This window comes from Primulina tabacum, chromosome 13 (genome assembly GCF_025594145.1).
Source record: "Primulina tabacum isolate GXHZ01 chromosome 13, ASM2559414v2, whole genome shotgun sequence".
NCBI lineage: Eukaryota > Viridiplantae > Streptophyta > Magnoliopsida > Lamiales > Gesneriaceae > Primulina > Primulina tabacum.
The window spans coordinates 38,420,867-38,441,156 of NC_134562.1; the positions used below are offsets into that span (position 1 = coordinate 38,420,867).

At 35.0% G+C, this 20,290-nt stretch overlaps 4 protein-coding genes and 1 long non-coding RNA gene across 13 annotated transcripts; 4 read left to right on the forward strand and 1 right to left on the reverse strand.

Moving 5' to 3' along the window:
- Nucleotides 1-1,204: 1,204 nt before the first annotated feature.
- Nucleotides 1,205-3,360, forward strand: LOC142522725 (uncharacterized). The gene has a single exon (XM_075626261.1). The coding sequence runs from the start codon at nt 1,518-1,520 to the stop codon at nt 3,123-3,125; it is 1,608 nt and encodes a 535-aa protein (XP_075482376.1). The 5' UTR covers nt 1,205-1,517; the 3' UTR covers nt 3,126-3,360.
- Nucleotides 3,361-4,864: 1,504 nt separating this feature from the next.
- LOC142523040 (BAG family molecular chaperone regulator 8, chloroplastic-like) lies at nt 4,865-6,688 on the forward strand. Its single transcript, XM_075626680.1, has 2 exons — nt 4,865-5,506; nt 5,628-6,688. Exons 1-2 carry the CDS (start codon nt 4,949-4,951, stop codon nt 6,345-6,347), a joined length of 1,278 nt encoding a protein of 425 aa, XP_075482795.1. The 5' UTR covers nt 4,865-4,948; the 3' UTR covers nt 6,348-6,688.
- A 5,549-nt stretch (nt 6,689-12,237) lies between these two features.
- LOC142522341 (membrane-anchored ubiquitin-fold protein 2-like) lies at nt 12,238-17,116 on the forward strand. 6 transcript variants are annotated; one of them, XM_075625665.1, is made up of 6 exons: nt 12,238-12,451; nt 12,711-12,751; nt 12,917-13,202; nt 16,368-16,529; nt 16,737-16,826; nt 16,905-17,116. In XM_075625665.1, exons 3-5 carry the CDS (start codon nt 13,070-13,072, stop codon nt 16,787-16,789), a joined length of 348 nt encoding a protein of 115 aa, XP_075481780.1. In that variant the 5' UTR covers nt 12,238-12,451; nt 12,711-12,751; nt 12,917-13,069; the 3' UTR covers nt 16,790-16,826; nt 16,905-17,116. The 6 variants fall into 6 exon arrangements, with proteins under 6 accessions (XP_075481780.1, XP_075481778.1, XP_075481779.1 ...); XM_075625663.1 differs by having other exon boundaries at nt 12,241-12,451; nt 13,048-13,202; nt 16,737-17,116; XM_075625664.1 differs by having other exon boundaries at nt 12,241-12,451; nt 13,051-13,202; nt 16,737-17,116.
- On the forward strand, nt 13,837-16,280 carry LOC142522342 (uncharacterized). Its single transcript, XR_012814460.1, has 2 exons — nt 13,837-15,239; nt 15,727-16,280. It is a non-coding gene; the product is annotated as an uncharacterized LOC142522342 (long non-coding RNA).
- A 443-nt stretch (nt 17,117-17,559) lies between the features above and the next one.
- On the reverse strand, nt 17,560-19,468 carry LOC142522340 (uncharacterized). Of its 4 annotated transcripts, none has more exons than XM_075625660.1 (2): nt 19,294-19,468; nt 17,560-18,595 (listed from the first exon to the last, which is right to left on the reverse strand). In XM_075625660.1, the coding sequence occupies exon 2, from the start codon at nt 18,543-18,545 to the stop codon at nt 17,823-17,825; it is 723 nt and encodes a 240-aa protein (XP_075481775.1). In that variant the 5' UTR covers nt 18,546-18,595; nt 19,294-19,468; the 3' UTR covers nt 17,560-17,822. The 4 variants fall into 4 exon arrangements, with proteins under 4 accessions (XP_075481775.1, XP_075481773.1, XP_075481772.1 ...); XM_075625658.1 differs by having other exon boundaries at nt 17,560-18,664; nt 19,294-19,466; XM_075625657.1 differs by having other exon boundaries at nt 17,560-18,691; nt 19,294-19,466.
- Between the last annotated feature and the right edge of the window lie 822 nt (nt 19,469-20,290).

Genomic DNA, 20,290 nt, shown 5'->3' on the forward strand with positions numbered 1-20,290 from the left:
TATTGAGGCTGTTTAGGATTTGAATTTGAGGTAGTATTCGAAGGAATGGTTTGAAATGAATTTATCTAACTTCAATGAATTTAATATTATAATAATTTAAAAAATAATTAGTTGGAGATTCAAAATTTATTGTAAATATGATTTATTCAAATAAATCTATAAATTAATTATAATCGATTTGAAATAATTAGTTTTAAATTCTTTCATTATTATTATTTGATTAACTTACATAGTGACACTTGAGTTTATTATCTAATGTCAAATCAGTCTGAATATCAATAGTAACCAGGGGCGGATCCATTCAAGGGCTATACTGGACTGTAGCCCAACCCCTCTTTTTTTTTTTACTACTTAAGTTAAATTTTAGCATACCCATCAATGTCATGTCCAGTCCAGCCCAGCACAGTCCAACCCATTTACATGCAGATCCAACTGTAAGAAACATAAAAGTGATCTGAGATCCTCTTAACAAACATGTGCTGGAATAGAAGAATATAGAAAAAAATATTGAGGACCAAATCTCACAAAAAAATGGAAGCACGAATGTTTTGGGTATGGCTGTTGTTGGAAGGAAGGAATAATAGGATACTCGAACCCATCCGGTACTTATTTAAAAATTACATGATGTGAATGAAAATTTTTAAATATGTATGATGAATTTTCAATTTTTAAATACTCAATATCATGAATTTTCATTTTTTTTTTCTTTTTGTCGATTATTTGTCACTTTATATTGAACGAGATTTAGCTAAACATATTGATGTAAATTCTATTATTGATGATTTTAAGAATCTCGTAGAGCACAACTTCGTTGAACGATATAATATAATTTTTTTTAATAATATATAACTTATCATATTGAGTTCAAGTCCCCTAACTCTTATTTCTGGATCCGTCCCTTGTAGTAACAATTTTGATTCGCTAATAATTTCAAGAAAATGGAACATGTCTAGAAATTTGATCCATATTTCCATCGAGTAAATGACGTATTGCACTCGTGCAAGCTGTGATTTGTGTGTACGTGATGATATATTTATTTCCATGCAAGGCTTGCTTCTTCAATACTCGATAATTTGCTTGAGCCACCATCAAGATTTAAGAATTTGTGTGTGTGGTTTTATTTATAAATTTATACATATATTGGGTTTTCTTGGGCTTACACATATAGCACTGCCAAACAGCCTTTTCGTAACCACTCCCTTCGCTTGGATGTTACAATTCATTGGGCAAGTGAAGAGTTCAAAAGAGAGTATGCATCACTTGCTAGCTAGTCGGGTTATTTTTAATTCTTCTTCAATAACCAGATCTTGTTTTTTTTGCTCGGAATTCATGATGCGTGCTCCTTTATAATGCCTCAGCATTAACGGAATTTAAGGCAATCATCCTGTGTTTACGATATCTTGAATCGTTTCTTCCAGTATTGATGCTTCGATCAAGCATGTTTGGTGTCTAATTGTAGTTTCTTGAATTTTCTCATCTGGGTTTTTTGTTTCTTGGATCATACAATTTTGCTAGCTATGGGAGAAGTTCAAGAACAGAGATACCGATGCAAGATTTGCAGTAAACTTTGCGTAAGTGGAAAGTCATTGGGAGGTCACATGAGGGTTCATTTGGCCCACATCTCAGCTTCTAGAAAAGCCGCAGAATCAAAAGTGGAGAGGACAATGGATTTTGAGGGTGGCGATGATCAGAATGGTTTTCAAATTCAAGAAAGTGTTGAGAATCAATCCAACAGAGCAGAGATTAGTGGAGAAAAGTTCAAGAATTGCGATACCATGGGTTTAGGAGACAGTGACCATAATAATAGTTATGAATTGAGAGATAATCCCAAGAAATCTTGGAGAACTTCAGATTCTAAAAAAGTTGTTTCAAATAAGGCAGCTTCTTGTAGAGCATGTGGCAAAGAATTTTCCTCATTGAGAGCTTTATCAGGTCACATGAGGTCCCATTCGATCAAGAATAGTGAAATTCATCAGTGCAAGAAATGCGGGAAAGAGTTTGATTCACTGAGAGCTTTGTTTGGTCATATGAAATGCCACTCCAAGAAACATATGAATGTATCTGCTGAGAGTGTATCAGAATTGGATAATTTGTGTCCGATTCGCAGAAAGCGGTCCAGAATCAGGTGCAATACTGATACAAAACCTTCAGTGTTGGGTTTGACCGCTTCGAATTCTGCCTTTTCTGAGTTTGACGAATTCCAGGAGGTTGCTATGTGCTTGATTATGCTCTCCAAGGGAGTGAAAGAATGGGATATGCTTAACCCAGTGACAGAGTCCTCTGATGACGATTCTGCTTATTTTGGAGCTCAATCTTCCGGTCAGTGTACGAGAGTTTCTGGAAATGATGGAGATTCCATATTAAAAGGTAAGCTAGATATTGAAATTTCAGAAAAGAATTTGTCTGGAGTTGATGAAATGAAAGTTAATGTTGAAGCTTCTGGTGATGGGCTTCCTTGTGTATACGAATTTAAGGAATACGAACAATTTAATGGAGCTGATTCCGAGTTCTTGAAATCAAACTCTAGCGACAGATCAAGTCTTTTTGTCCATAACTCGAGTCTCAAAAAAGATTCTGCTGAGAATGTAGCTGATATTGATCTTGAAATCTTGAACAAGTCTGAGAAGAAGAAAGGGTCCAAATGCACGATCTATAGCAAGATCTTCCAGTCTCATCTAGCATTACGAGGCCACAATGCCAGGCACAGAAAGGAGGCAGATAACTCATCATTGGATAACCCTACTAGTTTATCATCTGTTACTAAAGTCGGTTCCCAACTTTATCAGATCAAATGTAATGTCAATCAACCTTATCAAGGAAAGGCAGGAAAGGGCAGCATAAACATGGAGTCGAGCAAAAGCAAGGAACGTGAATGTCGGATTTGCTTCAAGATCTTTTCTTCGGGACAAGCTTTGGGTGGCCATAAAAGGGCCCATTTATCTAGATTTACCGAAAGCAAACTGGAAGATACGTCTGCGAATCAAGAAATTGCCGAGAATCACGACTTTCTTGATCTTAACTTTCCTGCAACTATTGATGAAGGTATTAAAGGTGGTGACGTTGGATTCAAGCTGCGGTGGACAGAGAGTGGCCATGAGCATGAAGAACGAACTTTCACTAATTGATTGACTAACTCAAGGACTTTGAGGCTTTGAAAACTGGATAGCATTTTCTTGACTCGCATATAAGTAACTTGTTGATTAGAGTTGGTACGGGTTGCGGTAAATTTGTTTCCAATTCATACTCGTTGATTTGAATTAGCAGATACTAGCAATACAGAATGTTTCTTTCATATTATATGTGTTTGTGTAGTTATGTTGTTACAGTCTCAATTGTAGCCCAAAATTACTGGATTGTGGATATTCGCTGATATATCAGAAAATTAGAGTTAAGACTTCAGCTTTCTGCATTTTTAGATAATGCTTTGATAAATTACAATCTCCCAAGGTTTTGGTTCATACCGTTTGGATTAGTTGGCAGTAAGGGTCTGTTTACTAACGTATCAGGCTACCGTATTGCCTAAAAACGATAACCATCTCGCTTTCATGTCTCTTTCACTGCACTCAACTTCTTTCCTTAAACTTCTTATTTATGTAATCACTAAAATAGTAACATGAGATCCTTATTACTTGTTTCTTCAAGTATTTATATTCGTATAGCATTTGAACTGCCGTAGCAAAATATTCCCCGAACCAGGTTTTGAGGGCCTCCACCATGAATGCAGTAGATAGGCTACAGCATTTTAACTAAAGCCGCAATTTTCCTCTTGACGAGTGAGAGACAAGAAAATGAGACAGTCTTATAACTTTCGTTCTGTTGTTTAGTATAAGATGTCATCATTTGTAGGAATGATATTTGATAAGTTTTCAGTTTTTACTATTCTAAATTGATTCCAAGGGTTGAATGTTCCAAATGCCTTTGGCCTATTCATGGGTTGTTCTGTCACTGCTGAACTTGTATGAACCTGCTGTATTCAGTATGGACATTCTTGTCCACCTCTGTGAAAAAAGAGTACCACATATTTAAAGCAGAAGAGAAGCAAAAAAAACGAGAAAACCGGTGTAGCAGAGAAGATGAAATCTAGAGAAAAATAGTAACATAATAATAACCTGAATGAGAAGCTAGCCAAGAGGAGAAAACAACACCTACCCTTCGGATCTCGAAAATTCGAAGTCCTTGCCCACAAGAAAATAAATAGTCTGCATGTCAAATCCTTCGTTTCCTTCCAGTGGTTCCATAAACTTGTTGTTTTGTGTCCCAAAAGCATCACTTCTGACAAATACTTTTGGCTTGTTGGAAAGTTCATCCTGTACATACTGCAATGAGCAAAAGACATGCATGTCACATATGAACTAGACTGAAATGAAGTGTTGGTTGGAACTCAGAACAAGGAGAAAAATTAGAGAAGCTAACAGTTGGTTCGAAGCAAATAGGGAAGGGATGATAGAGTTTTGAAACATTTCCCGTGCTTCAATCTCCCTCGAAATCATTTTAATTAAAATATTTCTATTTTTCCTTTCTCAGCTTGACCAAAATCTAATCTGCTACTTCGGTTTCGATAATGACTACATATGTGCACCCACCCGACTTAAAAATCATAACATAAAGTTAGAACGCTGGATAAACAGTTTAATTTATCATTCAGTTTATATTTGTAGTAACCAAAATTATATTATAACTTCATATTTCTTTGATTTTGGTTTTATTTGTAATTTAGATTTCTATTTATAAGAGATGATTCAATTTTGGTCAAATTTCAACGCTGGTCTGATCTATGTAAATTGCAGAAAGTTCAAAAATATAATAATGTTAAAATTAATTTACAATGTTCATCGGATTTCGCATCAATTGCATATTAATTTATGCATTAAAATCCTCAATTTCCTCGAAGTGCCCCTAAATTTATCACAGTCCGAACGCCCTACAAAGATTCGTTATTAGAAAGAAAATGGCCTCCCACCACCACTTCCGCCGCCACCCCGCCACCACCTCCGCTTCCTGCTATTGCCACTGCTACCACACTCCCCACACACACTGCCACCAGCACCATAACCACCCTCCGACATCACCGCCGCAAGATTCCAACTTCCACTTTTCCTCCCCTCCACAACCCCATCCCTATTCTGTTCAATCCCACATTCAATATATACACCACCGCCCCCATATCCAGGAAGGCTACTTCCACGAAGAGCAGCGAATCCATCCCACAGTATCCTCTCTGCTAAGCCGCGTCGCCGACCTCGAATCCGCCCTCCGCCGTCGCTCCTCCCTCTCCCCTTTTTCGTCATCCCACTTGCTCCGTGATGCGGCTGCGCGTATCATTCAGACTCATTTCAGGGCCTTCCTTCTCCGCAGATCAAGAACCCTCCGGCAGCTCAAAGATCTCGCTTCCATTAAATCAACTCTCAGGCTTCTCAAATCCTCGATTTATGAGAAAACCCACTTCGATCATGGCGTACTTTATGATAAATCCATGGACTTGCTTCTCAAACTTGAATCTGTTCAGGTAAAGAGAGATCCTAGCTAAGAATGCTTTTTATGTACTTTTTGCTTTTAACACGAGTTCTGTGATGTAGTCTGATGTGATAATATTTTCCCCATTTTTTATTTGTGCTTGTACGTTGAAGGGTGGTGATCCCATGATTAGAGATGGAAGAAATTCAATAAGCAGAGAATTGAATCAATTTTTGGATTGGATTGACGCAGTTTGTGTGGGAAGGAGGGGGCTTTCGAGTAATGTGAGATGTGGAGGAAATAGTGTGAAAACTAGGGTGTTAAATGGTGGAAGAATTGGTAACATGAAATGTGGAGGCTTGAAAGGAATCAATGAAGCGAAATTGAAAGGTTTAGTTGAAAAAATCGATAAATTAGCCGAGGAGCTTGAGGAGGAAAGTGATTCTGGTGAAAGCCTTAATTTGTTTTTAACAAGAAATCAAGTTACTTCTGGAAATAGAAGTGGGATTTTGGCGAAACAACACGGAGGGTCTCATCCCAAAGTAACAAAAAATGTAAGATTTGCTGACAACGGAAAAGCTTATAGGGTTTCGAGGATATACAACAGGACATTATTAGAAGAGGATTATTGCGATGATAGCATGGATGACAGAAATTTAGATGATGCTGAAAGACAGCTTGAAGATGATCTTTGTCGAGAAGTTGAAGTGATGGGGGTATCTTCAAAAGATGGGGAGGAAAATCACCCGGAGAGTGGAGGCTCGTTGCCTAGCAGTGATGGCGAAAAAGGCCTCGGAAATAAGAGTAACTATAAAGCCGAGGACTTTGTTTTTGCTGCTCCATTGCCTGTGAAGATGGAAATGAGAGATGATTTGATTGGAAAAAGGATGTAGCTAAATAGCTTCAGTTGATCGGATCCGCATATTGTTGTGATGTTAGGAAAACAATGCCAGATTGTTGTTTCTAGTTTTTGCTGCGACATTTGGAGAACCATTTGAGATAGTTGTTTCTAGTTTTTTTTTTTTTACTTTTGGGCATCAAGAGCTTGAAGTAGAAAACACGGTGACTATTTATTGTAGTGTGAGAGATTGGTGTCTTTCTTTTGCACATAGCGGTCGCCTTCATTGTGTGTGTAGTGATGTTATTCTAACAAGTGTTGTATTGCATATGAATTCATTCTTGTTTTTCTTGAGTTATGTCTGTCACATAATTGAGCCTCAGTCTTTGTTGATTTTTTCGATATTGTTATGTTTCCGTGTACCTAGCTCCTGGTTGATCTCTGTCAACATTCTCGTTGATGTATCAAGGCATAGCCTGGCTCCTGGGTTGAGATGCTGAAGGTTGGATGATAAATTGAAAACGTAGATAACATAATTATTTTTCAATTTTAAATTATTAATACTGTCAGTGACAGGTGAATCGGGGACAATACGAAGATGTTGAATTTTATTCCACCAAACCTGCCAAAAAAATCATTGTTTACATTATTACTTTTTCTTCATCGTTATGTTTTCAAACTAATTCTCAAATCAAACTTTTGTTTACCAAACAATTTGCCATTGGATCAGTTTTATATTTTTGGGAATTTAAACTACCATCCTTATTCTTATACTTATGAGGATTAATTTTTCGAGTAGATCTCTTGTGAGACAGTCTCACGAATCTTTATCTGTGAGACGGGTCAACTCTACCGATATTCACAATAAAAATAATACTCTTACCATAAAAAGTAATACTTTTTCATGGATGATTCAAATAAGAGATCCGTCTCACAAAATACGATCAGTGAGACCGTCTCAGACAAGTTTTTGCCTAATTTTTTTTGCCCATGGACCATGATTCATGCAAGTCACTCAACCCTAATTAACCAAACATTTTTGGTAATGTACTAGAGCTCCGTTTGGTACGTGTGATAGGATAAGTAAATGATTAGTAATTAGAGTGATTAAAAAATGAGCTATATGGATTAATAGTATGTTGAGATAAATAACATGGTGTTTGGTATGATTTTAAAATGATAGATTAATTTTGTAAACTTTATTGCAATGACCAAAATGCCCCAAGTGTTAATTAAATATATATTCTTAAAATAATTGGATATATAATTAAATATTTATAATTATAATTTACATTTATTAAAATTAATTTAAATATATTTATTAGAAATAAATTTATAAATATGCATTTACTTTAATAATTAAAATAGCAATAATATATTTTGAATGTTAATGTTAAATAAAGTTTAGTAATAATTACAATATTATTGTTTTTTAAAATAATTATAAATATTTTTAAAATAATTTGATAGATAATTAAATATTTATAATTATAATTTAAATTTATTAAAATTAATTTAAATATATTTATTAGAAATATATTTGAAAATATTACGGTAATCATTAAACAAAATAAATTAAAATTTAATAAATATTTATTTTCATAAAAGAATTAATTAACAAGATTAAAAATTTATAAAAATTTAATTTAAGATAGATTTGCATTACAATTTATTTTCATGATTGAAAATAATAAAAATATATGAAATTAATTTATAAAAAATATAATAAAAATTTAAATATTGTATTAATTATTAAATTTTCACTAATTTTAATTTTCATATTATATTGAAGAAGACAATTCAAGGATATTATGGTCAATATACAATTTTATCATTATCAATATTCAAGAATGATACATTATCATACCTTTGAGGAGGGATATTTAATCACACACATAACATAAATAGTGAGGGCTTTCAATCATAATCAAAGGCCTCCATGCTAAATTAAAAATGAACCAAACATGAGATAAGGGATGATTATTTAATAATCATTCTCTTGTCATGGCTACCAAACATAGTAGAAGTTTGTTATATTTTTCGTTTTAATTCACTATACTTTTTTAATTTAATTTTATTTTAAATTACCACTTTTATGGTATGATAATAATATTTTATCCGTTTTGTTATTGCCATAATTATATATACGTTATTTTTAATTTTTTTGTTCAACAAAATCAATTTTTAAGATAACTGAATATGTGAGATAATTACTTTTTTTTTTTGAAATGATGTGAGATAATTACTACTCCATGGAGATAAAGTGTTGCAATTAATATAATATTGAGATCAAGTACATACATAATATCTATAGTTGAGGGGGGTGAGGGATATATAATTAACAGTTGTAGGGGTTAAGTGAGTATTTATTATAGTTGAAGGTTCAAATTGAGGTTTCTGGTATTCATCTTTTCCCACTCACGGAAAAAGAAATTCATAATCGGCAATTAATAATCAACGAGTGGCAAAGTTTTGAGAGAGAATTGGGAAAAGTAATCGGAAAATTATAGGATTTTTTTTGGAATACTGCATTTCAATGCGGGGTTACACACCACTTGAGGGAAATCCGGAGTGTTGATTAGCTGCTGGGGGTGGAAAGAGGAGCATTGTGGAGGAGGAAGAGAAGGGCGGCGGTGGAAGATGAAGCTGCACTTCTCACCTAGCATGAGAAGTATAACGATTTCATCGAGCAGCTGTGAAGGAGATGTCAATGGAGGAGACGGAGATTTGATGAGGATCAAGGTTGCAACTCGCGACATTTCGTACGGAACGCTCTTCCACACCATTTGATTCTTGCTTTTTTGTTGCCTTTTGTCTTCATTCTGACGCCCTCGTCACCCTTGAAGGTGTCAACAAGAGCTCCGCAATAAGTGCTTTCCTAATTATTTCCTTCAAATTTTGATGGACATTTGCTTTGTGTTGATTATTTATGTGATGATGTTTGCTATATTTTGTGAATATTTCTTTTATGCACTGTGCTAGACTGGAATTTGGTGGATTGTTTTAAGTGATTGGTTTTTGGATTTTGCATTCTTTATAAAAAAATTATTTGGTACTTCCTTTGGACTGTGCTCCTGTTTTTATGAAATGAATAATATATTCCACTTACATGAGCTCACTTTCAAAGTGAATCAGTTAACAGGAAGGATCGGGCTTTTCACACTTAAGATTCTGATTTTGTTTTAGCAGTAATCCTCGCAACGGCTTGCAAAGGACCTTATCGACTATTAGTTGAGCTAATGGCAGCTTGTCATCCTAGGTTATATGGCTTTGTTTTCGTCTTGTGCCACGGGATGCTAACCACATCCACTATTTCCATGGCTGTGACAAGTCTCATTCCGTTGATGACCTATCAAAATATGTAGTAATGCTGTCTATATATGGTTGCTTCCATTTTTTTTCTTTTTTGCTCGAATGCTGATAAAATTGTCCTCTTTGCTTGCCACACAACTTTGAAATTCTGCCATGTGCTTCAATAATTTTTGAATCCTTGCCTTCTTGAACTCTTATTGTTTGAAGCAATTTACTTTAATGGCTCTCCTGTCAACTGAAAGTGATCGATTCCATGTTCTACTCTCCTTTCTGTATTTAGTTATTCTTTGTTAAATCGGAATGTGAAGTCCTAAGTGCTGGTCCAATCTCATGATGTTGTTTTTTGTGTTATTATTAAACTCATAGAGTCAAAAGCATGAGAAGCAAAAAAACGCTCGAGTGTCTGGGCCTAAAACGCAAAGCAAAGTGCACACTTTACGAGAAAAAGCGCTAAAAACAAAATATTCTCAAAAAATAAAAATAAAATCAAACCTTTGAAAATGTGATAGAAGAAATATCAAATATCAAAATCATCTTCATTTTCATTTTCCAAATTTTAGTCATTTGTTCCATCGCTTGATTTGTATCCATCGGTATATTTTTCTTCGGTTTCATAATCAAGGTTGATATCTTTTTAATCTACAAGATTAGTTCGAGCTGAAGATTGCTTTTTTTTTTTTTTGTTGTTGAAGTTGATGATGGTGCTCCTTTTAAAGTAGATACATGTTGAGATCGAAAGTAATATGCACTTTCACCAACCCCAGCTGCTTGTGCTACATTAATCCAACACAAATATTCTTCTTCATAGACAAAATCATTGTCATTGTTATCACTGTCATCCATCTATTCGTCTTTTTCTTATTTAAGGCTTTGAAAGTTATTTTGTTATATCTTGCGGCTATTCCCATACCTTGACAAGGTGGTGTTCTTAGATGATGATGTTGTGATTCAACATGATTTGTATCCGCTCTGGGCTGTCGAACTTAATGGGAAAGTTAATGGAGCTGTTGAAACTTGTAAAGGCGAAGATGAGTGGGTCATGTCTAAAAGATTTAGAAACTATTTCAACTTCTCTCATTCACTTATAACAAGTGATTAGAATCCTGATGAATGTGCTTGGGCATATGGAATAATATTTTTGACTTGAGTGCAAGGAGAAAGACAAATCAGGGATATTTATCATGCCTAGCTCAAGGAAGCATACTTCAAGGTCCTAGTTATGTCAAATAATTTGTGATAGCACTTACTTGCTATATGTATGGTGTGTTGATCAATAAGGCAACTGTTTTGTGCAATTGGGAAGTTCAACGTGATTTCAGCAAGATTTGCATCTCTTTTATACACCTTGATACGTTTCTTTTTCTTTCCATTTTAATACTACATATCCAGCCTTCCTTTGGTGCATTACTTATTCATCATTTTAATTAATGTAAATTGAGTCCATTGTCTGTAAGTTCAGACGTACGTGATTTGTCCATATATTTTGTGGCAATTCATGTCTTTTGTGTATTCATGCATTCTCGTTGGAACTGCTTTATTATATAAAATGCTGTATTTTTGCTCGTCTCCACCATCGCTTTCTGTACCATACCTGTAAACTTCTTAACCAGGATTTCTTACTGCAGAATTTGAAGTCAAACCTGACATTATGGGAACTTGGAACCCTACCCCCTGATTTGATTGCATTTAGGGGTTATGTTCACCCACACTCCTGATGATTGGTATTGAAAATCGATCAATGTTTTGGTTGGGCTAAGGGCATTATTTATTTGCCTTCAAGATGGAATTAGATATTGCTGGAAGTCTTTTTGGTTTGAAGAGAATAAGGGTGTATTTATTTGTTAATGCAAATTGGGACATGATTCAGGAGCCATTAGTCTCGCAGGTCCTCTGCGCGTCCCCGCTCTTCCCCCTACCGAGGAGATGGTGCTTCTCTCTTATGCATTGATTTCGTTTTTTACACAGGTTTAGTTCCCATTTTTACTCATCGTGTTGATATTTTATCTTCTCGGTGGCTCCAGTTGATAGGTCGTTAGCTTCGATTTACAGAACATCATATACTTCAATATTGTTATTTTCTGTGATTGTTTCAAAACATTTTAAAAGAGCAAACGACTCTTGCATCAAATTTTATAATATGGTATTGATTTATGCCTTTTGAATCGTTCTTGTGGTGCATTCTGGTGTGTTGAAGATGGGATACTCGTTAAACCCATCTGTATACGGATACTTACACTGCTGAAAGAGCATATCGGTTTGAAACAACTCGTCAACTCATGTAGCAGGAACGCATATGAAAAATTACTGAAGGTATTCGAAAATTAAACTGAAAATATATGTAATTTCCAAAATGGCAAAGGTCGTTACACGATGGCGAAAGAATAACAGCCGTAAAGTTATGGGAATCAATTTTTAATAATAGAACACAACACAACACGATGGCGAAAAATTTAAGTTCATCGACTATGCATGCTTTTAGTAAAATTCGATGTTTTATAAACTTTGAAAACTCCGTTACAGCCTCGTCTGGCTCTCAGCATTTTCTTTATTTATATGTATATAATAGATATATATATATATATTTATTTATTTATTTATTTATACACTGATACACACACCTGTTGAATCAGTAATTCATTACTAACATATTTTAACATATTTCAATGCTAAAATGTAATTACGTGCTGTACATTATTTCTTCGTTTCACGCCTTTCTCGCTTCTTCTTTTGTATTTTCTGATTTTATAATACTTCTTTCCACTACCCCTGCTTTGTGTTTCTTGAAAACTGATAAAATCTAGTTAAAGAGGAGAATTGGAGGAAGATTTCAACTACACCCCAGATCAAGTAATTGCTTCCTTCAAAGTTTTTATTGTTGGAGTTTAATTTTTTTACCGAAAGTGAGAACTGATGAGTTTTTTTTTTATATATATATATATCTTTTGTGTTTAATTTATTGATTGATTTAGAAGTTTGAAAAAGATTTGAATAACTTTTTCGTGATATTTTGTTTAAGAAGGTGGATGTGAATTACTGTTTAAGATTCTATACCACTTTACCTTTTTATTTAGCTTTAGCTTTATTTTTCTCTTTCTTTTTGTATCAGTTGGATCAGTCAACGCTCTGGTTCTTGTTCCTTGAAACCGGGTATGATAAACACTTTTTTTAGTTTTCGATGTGATAAAAAAGTTCTAATTAGTTTAAATTTATACCTGCACCAATCTATGTGGTGCTGATTATTTAATTTATAAATTTGTGATATTCAACTGTGCATCTTAAGAATTCCAAGATTGTTTTTTGGGTTAATTTTAGAATCATATCTTAGATGCACAAAAAGAAAAGATGTGGATGGCTTTCATAATTCTTTAAGGAGAGGAAATTCTTGTTATTGAGTGGATTCCTGATTGCTTTTGTGGAAGAGATCTGAATATTTTGTTGAACAGTAGTTCTGGAATTATTTTGAAGATGTCTGGGGCAAAAGATCAGCTGGAAATCAAGTTTAGGCTGAATGATGGATCAGATATTGGTCCAAAGAATTTTGCTGTGGCTACAAGTGTGGCTACCTTGAAAGAGAATGTCATAGCTCAATGGCCTAAAGGTTTGATGATATTTTCGACTAAAAATGATTTTTTTTTAAGGGCATAGCGGAATAATTTTTGAAGTACGCAGATAGGAATTCAAGTGATGTAATACACTTGAATATTTTATTTAACTTAATTTTTGGATGTATCAATCAGCAGATTACATAAGCATACTTATAAATTAAATCTAACGTTTTCCAAGGCTTATTGACTCCACTCTTTGAATATAGCTATTCAAACTTCCTAGATGACTTTCAAAGTACTAATAAATATTCTAGAAAATGCCTCTAGAAATTACAAATTATCTTAACAGCCCCCTTAATTTGCTGTTTTTAATTGCTGCTTGAACTTTTCTAACTTCTCCAAAGTAATTGTCTTGGTTAGAAAATCTGCAACTTGATCTCTTGTGTTAATGAACTCCATTTGGACATGCTCCTTGTTTATCAATTCATGAACAAAGTGATGTCGAAGTTCAATATTCTTCGAACGAGCTTGAAATACTGGGTTCTTTGTCATTGCCATAGCTGACATGTTATCACAATAAATTTTGTTGGTAGACTTTGAACTTGCTGCAAGTCGCCAAGAATTCGCCTTAACCAAGTTGCTTCGCAGGCTGCTTCTGTTGTTGCAATATAGACGGCTTCAGCTGAAGATAGAGCAACCGTCTTTTGCTTCTTCGAGCTCCAAGAAATAATCACCTTTGAGGCAAGACAAAATATATAGCCAAAGTGCTCTTTCTGTCATTTGAGCTGCAACTTCTCACTCGACATCATGGGAGTGCTAACTTGCTTGCACTTCGCCATTCGGAATTTTTTGAGCAAATCCTCAATGTACATTTCTTGTGAGAGGGAAAAATTTCCATTGATTTGTCTCACTTGAATACCATGGAATACTTCATCATTCCAAGATTAGTCATCTCGAAATCTACCATCATTTCTCCTTGAACTCCTTCAAAAACATCATATGAAACCCAAAATAAATCAAGTCATCAGCATATAAAACTGCCAATTTTTTTCAAATATAGAGCTGGTTCATTCTTGCTTCTTTCAAAACCATTCTGCAGAAAATATCATCTGCAGAAAAAATCATCAATCTTGCAATTCCAAGATCTAGGAGCTTGCTTTAAACCGTACAATGCCTTTCGTAGTCTATAAAATTTATATTGTCTGCCTTTGACTAGCGGCTGCTCAACGTAGACTTCTTCTTCGAGTTCCCCATTCAAGAACGCTGATTTAACATCTTACTGAAGCACATTGAGCTCCAAATAAGCTGCAATTGTAAGAGCTATTCTAATTGTTTCCACTCGTGCAACAGGGGCAAGAGTTTCATTGAAATCGACCCCAGGCTGTTGAGCATAACCCTTGTCTACAAGACGACCCTTGTGTTTTTTGATTGACCCATATTCACCAAACTTGGTCTTTTATAACCACTTTAGACCGATCACATCTTTTCCCTTGGACAAATCCACCAAATCCCAATTGTTATTTTTCTCAATAACTGCAATCTCATCTTTCATCGCTTGAACCCCAAACATCATCATTTTCTTCAACTTAAAGCAGCGGTTCACAAGAGAATAATGCAAGATTGCAAGAATAATAAATTCCTGCAAAGATCGTACCTTTCTTAATGGAGATTCTGGATCTGATATTTCATAATCTGATTCTCCTGCTAAAGGTTGAGGACTTTGCTTTGAAGTGCTTGGTTGTGACTCATGATTGTGGAAAAATGGTGGTTCTACGAACTCCTGATTAGGTTGGCTTTGAGAACCATCTTCATTCCATTGCCATCCAGTCATTTCATCAAACACAGCATCTCTTGACTCAACAAGCTGATTTTTTTTATCGGATTCCAGAAGCGGTTACCTTTTTGACTCATCACTGTATTCAGTGCATAAGTAATGCACCCAAAATGATGTCCCATGTATCTTCAGAGATAAAGAAATCCATCATTTCAGTGCTCCAATAATCATAATGCTCTCCTTCGAATATTGGTACTTGGGTTGAAGAATATTTAAACATCGTGAGCAGCAAGTTTCCAGCCATTGCAATCTGTCGGTATTGCTACTGACCTAGTGAAACACCAATAATTGATAGGAGAACGAACAGTGGATTAAAACTTCTAATAACTCTCTGTTTGTTGCAAGGAAGAAGTATGGTTCTTGATAACAAATTTGAAGGGCACAGTCGGAATAATTTTTTAAGTACGGCAGATAGAAATTCCAAGTGATGCAGTACACTTGATTATTTATTTAACTTTAATTTTGGATGTGTCAATCAGCAGATTACATAAGCATACTTATAAATTAAATCTAACATTTTATAAGGCTTATTAGCTCCATTCTTTAACTAGCTATCCAAACTTCCTAGATAATTTAAGTACTAGTAAACATTCTAGAAAATGACTCTAGAAATTACAAATTATCTTAACATTTTTGTACGTCCAGTCTTTTCCGCTTGTGGAGACATGAATCTGCGTCTGTGCTGCACTTATTATGATTTACAAACATAAGCACACGGTATAAAAAGTTTCTTTTAATTGCAGTTGTTAATTTCTGCTTTGAGCTGTAAAATGGTTAGCATGTACCATAGATGGGGATTGGGTGTGTGTCAATCAAAGAACTGGAATGGAATTTTCTCCTGACAAAGGAACCTAGTAGTTAAGTTTTAGCCTGTGTCCCTTCGAATTTCCGTGTGCCCTCTTTTTCTGACTTTGAGAGAACTTGGTGCTACTTGGGCCTAGCATAGTGACGTGATCAAATTTACGTGAATCGCCAAATTCTAGGACATTGGATTTTATCATAAGGTGTATGAAATGGTATCTCATCTTCTATTGGAGTCTGATATGCTGAGGATTCTGACTGTTGGCGAGCAACAATAACAGACTTGTTTGTTTAAGTGGTTCATTTAGAAATGAGTTGAACATGAATACAATATTGTCACTTGAATGTTTTATTTCTGCAATCCAAACTAATACATACCCATGATCTTACATATCTTCTAGGTTTGTGGGCTTCATCAGAGCATATTATACAAAAAGAAAAAATCATCTCTCCCCTTAAATCCAGTCACTAAGTGCTTATTCAGTCACATAATTAGGTTGCTCATTATCTAAACTCAAGTTTCTTCATGTTATGGTGTATCGTTGCCTTCGGGTAAATAATTAAACATGCTTTCTTTGAACAGAGAAACAAAATGGTCCACATACAGTGAAGGATGTCAAGTTAATTTGTGCAGGAAGAATATTAGAGAACAACAAAACTGTGGGGGAATGTATGAGCCCGTTATGTGATATTCCAGGAGGAGCCACCACCATGCATGTTGTTGTTCAACCCCCACCCGAAAAAGGTCTGATTTAAACTCCCTTAATAAACAGTTTCTGTGAGATAATACCATCTAAAATGATCGCCTTTTCTGCAGTATGTATATGTTAGTTTTTATTGCATAAGGCTCGACCGTGTCTCTTTTTTTCCCTCACTACTACCTCAAATGCTCTAGTTTCTTTTTACTTTTGAATACTATTTTTATCGGGTATGTATCATTTATGTGCAACAGCGAAGAAACTACCAAGCGAATCTAAGCACAAATGTTTGTGTGTGATATTATAAGATGCAAGCAATGTAGCAGATTTCCGATTCTCGACAGGTTTTTAAATTCTCGACTCCCTGTACTCATCTTTTGGAATAAAAACGAGCTTGTTTCTTCTTTTTCGACATTTTGCAGATGAAGTTGATGGGATTTGTAAAATTCTTGTTGACACAACACAAGTGGGGAAACGATCACTCATAAAAAAACTATGCATTCATGCAGCTTCACATGTGAGCATAGCAGTCGATGTTACTTCCATTGAGCGTAAAGTTTTACAGATACATTTCTCAGATTATTTTTATGTTTTCAGCTTTTTAAGCTTCAATTATAGATTTTTCTTCACACTTTGGAATGAATTCGATTCTTTATTATAGAATGCCAATTCAGAATGCCCTTGTTGATATCAATACGAAAGTTGATATTCATTCATGGTGTTCGAATTTCGAATTTCTAGTTTCTCCTTAAGTTACAAATGTTCATTTATATTATTTTCGTAATTAAATAGTTGCTAAAGATTTCCGGTTTTACTGCTAGTAAGCGTAGTTCTCCGTGGTGTTAAAATCTCCTACAATTTGATTTAAAAATTCAAACATACGTTAAAAATTTCGAGCAGCTAGACTGCGAAACAACGAAACATTATATCTAACTTTGAAAACTACTCACCCAACAAGTTTTCAAAGAAAATCTTTCAAGTATCATTCTCAGAATTTTGAATGGAAATAGTTAAAAGCCAACCTAAACGTTGCCGTTACAAGAAAAAGATCTTATTCCATCGTTCCTTACATCGAGGTTCCCAAAAGTGTTCACAAATCACAGCCAACAATCTTAACTTGAACCATCACTGTGTATGCAAACAATGTTTCTTGGCAGCCTTGCGCCAGTGAATCTCAATGAAATTAACACACAAAGATCACTAACATGCATCTTGAACACAACATTGCACAAATAAGATTTCCGAATGTCAAACCCTTGTCAAATCTAGAATGAAAAACACATAATCTGGTTGAGCAGAAGCAAATTCATCAAGGCCCGAGTAGATGCTGAAAGAGCATGTCACGTGAAGATCTCCCTCATCAGCCAATCCAAACTGGGATATGCAAAGTACAGAATGAGGAAAGATGGTAGTGCAAAGACAACTGTGATAAGTACGTACAGAGACAAGATGGTAGCACTAATAGGAATCGCATAAAAGATTATGAGAAGAAAAATGATGACCAGTGGAAACTTTGCAGTCAAATGAACAAAGAAAATGAGGGCCTTTCTGAGGTTGGAATGAAGTCTCACAACATCAAGATAGCCGTTGAAATTATTGTCATCGTGACTTGATTCCAACGGCTCAGAATGATGCATATGTTGCCGCCTTCTATTGTTATTCCCTATATAGCTTCTCGTAGTTTTTGCAGTTGATGGACAAACCATTTGATGATCCCCATGAATGGTGGAATCAGATTTCGCTCTGTCACCGTTCATGCTTTCCAGCATCCAAAGAAGAAAGAAGTTTTTACGGGGAAATTTCAGGTTCCCTCTATAAACCAGGCGAAATGAAAAGAGATTGCACCAGGGGCAAGATATAAAGAGCGGGAGCTGAAGTGGTAAAGTGGGACATTTCACAACAGCCCATTGGAGACCAAGGATGCAGTTCTTGCACAACGTATGTCCACACCACAAAACGTAAGGTACATTTTCAACAAGATTAAAGGATTCCCAGCATATAGGGCATTCTAGTCCCTCCTCTCTGCTGGCTGTTGAAGAAACTTCACCATCAGAACAATCCATTGAAGCTTGAGTTGGCTTCAATGGGTCAATCTTGATCCCAGGTTTTCCTTCTAAACAACCGGAAGCAAAGTTCCACATTATGCAGCAAAGTAGGAAGGCAACTAACACGTTAACATTTCCTGTCCACAAGGCAAGGGCTCAAGCTACTAAGAGGTCAAACGCACAAAGATTTAGACGGTAAATTCATGAAAGAAAAAAATATATATCAACATATGCAGATACTAGGTCAGGTCAACTTAATTGCTAGCTTTTTCCACCCCAACATAACAAATACCAGCTCAAAGTGGAACGAAAGCAACTTTTCAATCACAACATTTCTGTAACTCCCAGAAGTTGCTGTCAGAGGACCCGGCATTCGGCAATGAAGGTAACTTTGACTTTGGAAAAGTAAGCATGTTCAATGAGCTCAGTTTGGAACATTTCAGGTTACGTTCATCACTTGTTTTGAACAATATATTGATCATGTTTTTAAATTGGACGTTGGCAGCAAAATAATCATATTCTTCAAAATCCAGACCATTAAATCTATTTGTTTCCTTTAAAAAAGATAAAACAGTTTATCTCACACAAACGATCATAATTCAAAAGTAGCATCAGATCGAGGGTTGCAACTCGGGCCTGCAATAACACAGACATTAAGCCTAACAAATCACTGAATTTAAAAAAACACAAGAACAACTAAGAATTAAAAACAATATAAATAGTTCATCAAAAGAGAAAATTAATGGATCTAAAAAAGCACTATAACCTGTAGATTGGGGCCGATATAGGCGAAGGATCTGAAAGACGAAACAGCCTCATTCCTATAAGATTGATCGCAACAAGGTGACAAATATGGCTGGGTCCGTTGTGTGGTTGAGCATGAACCAGCAGCGACTGCCTTTTGACGTTGGATCCCAAATATATTATCCAATCTGGTCGACTTTCTTTCGATTTATTGAATTGTGATAAAAATGTGGTCCGGATTGGTTTAAACCGGTCTAAACCTGAGTTTGAGGTGGATAACTGGTTTTAATTGACAAATCTGTGTACATATTACTATTATTATTATATTAAATATAATTATCGTCATTTTATTATTAAAATGTTATAATTTGAATATAATTTAAATTAAGATAGATCTTGTGCAACCATCATTGTTCAATGACTCCGACTTTCCGAGTATACAAGAAGTATTAGTTTTACGTTTTAAGAGAGCATGAAAGAAAGCTAACAACTTTTTTAACATTAATTATGAGCAGATAATACGAGAAGGTGCAAATAATCATTTTTATTGTGCATAGTCGTGTAAAGAGTAGGTACATTCTTTGGGGACGAGCTTCTCTCGTGGAAAGGCTTGCGCATTCGTTGCAAATTTGTGAACAAGAGCACAGCAAGATACATATGGCATTCTCATTTCGTTATATGTATTCGGATGTGGAAATAAAGGTGGGAGCTACGATCATGCAAATTTATTATTGTTGATCAAATATGTCATGCTAGATTTCATGTCCAAGTATCGAATCTACGTCATGTGTCAAAAATTGGCATTGAATTTTTTATTTTTTCAAAGATGGTATCAGGAGCTTATTTGAATCTAATTTTATTAATTGCATTTTTTTAAACCAAATCGAAAAATTAGTTTGATTCAAAGTTTTGATTAAAAATATCCGATCCAAAGTGAAACCTAAGTTTGGTTTATCGCAAATCGAACTAATCTGGTTGTGGTCATTCCGTGTGTGTGTGTGTATATATATTATAAATAG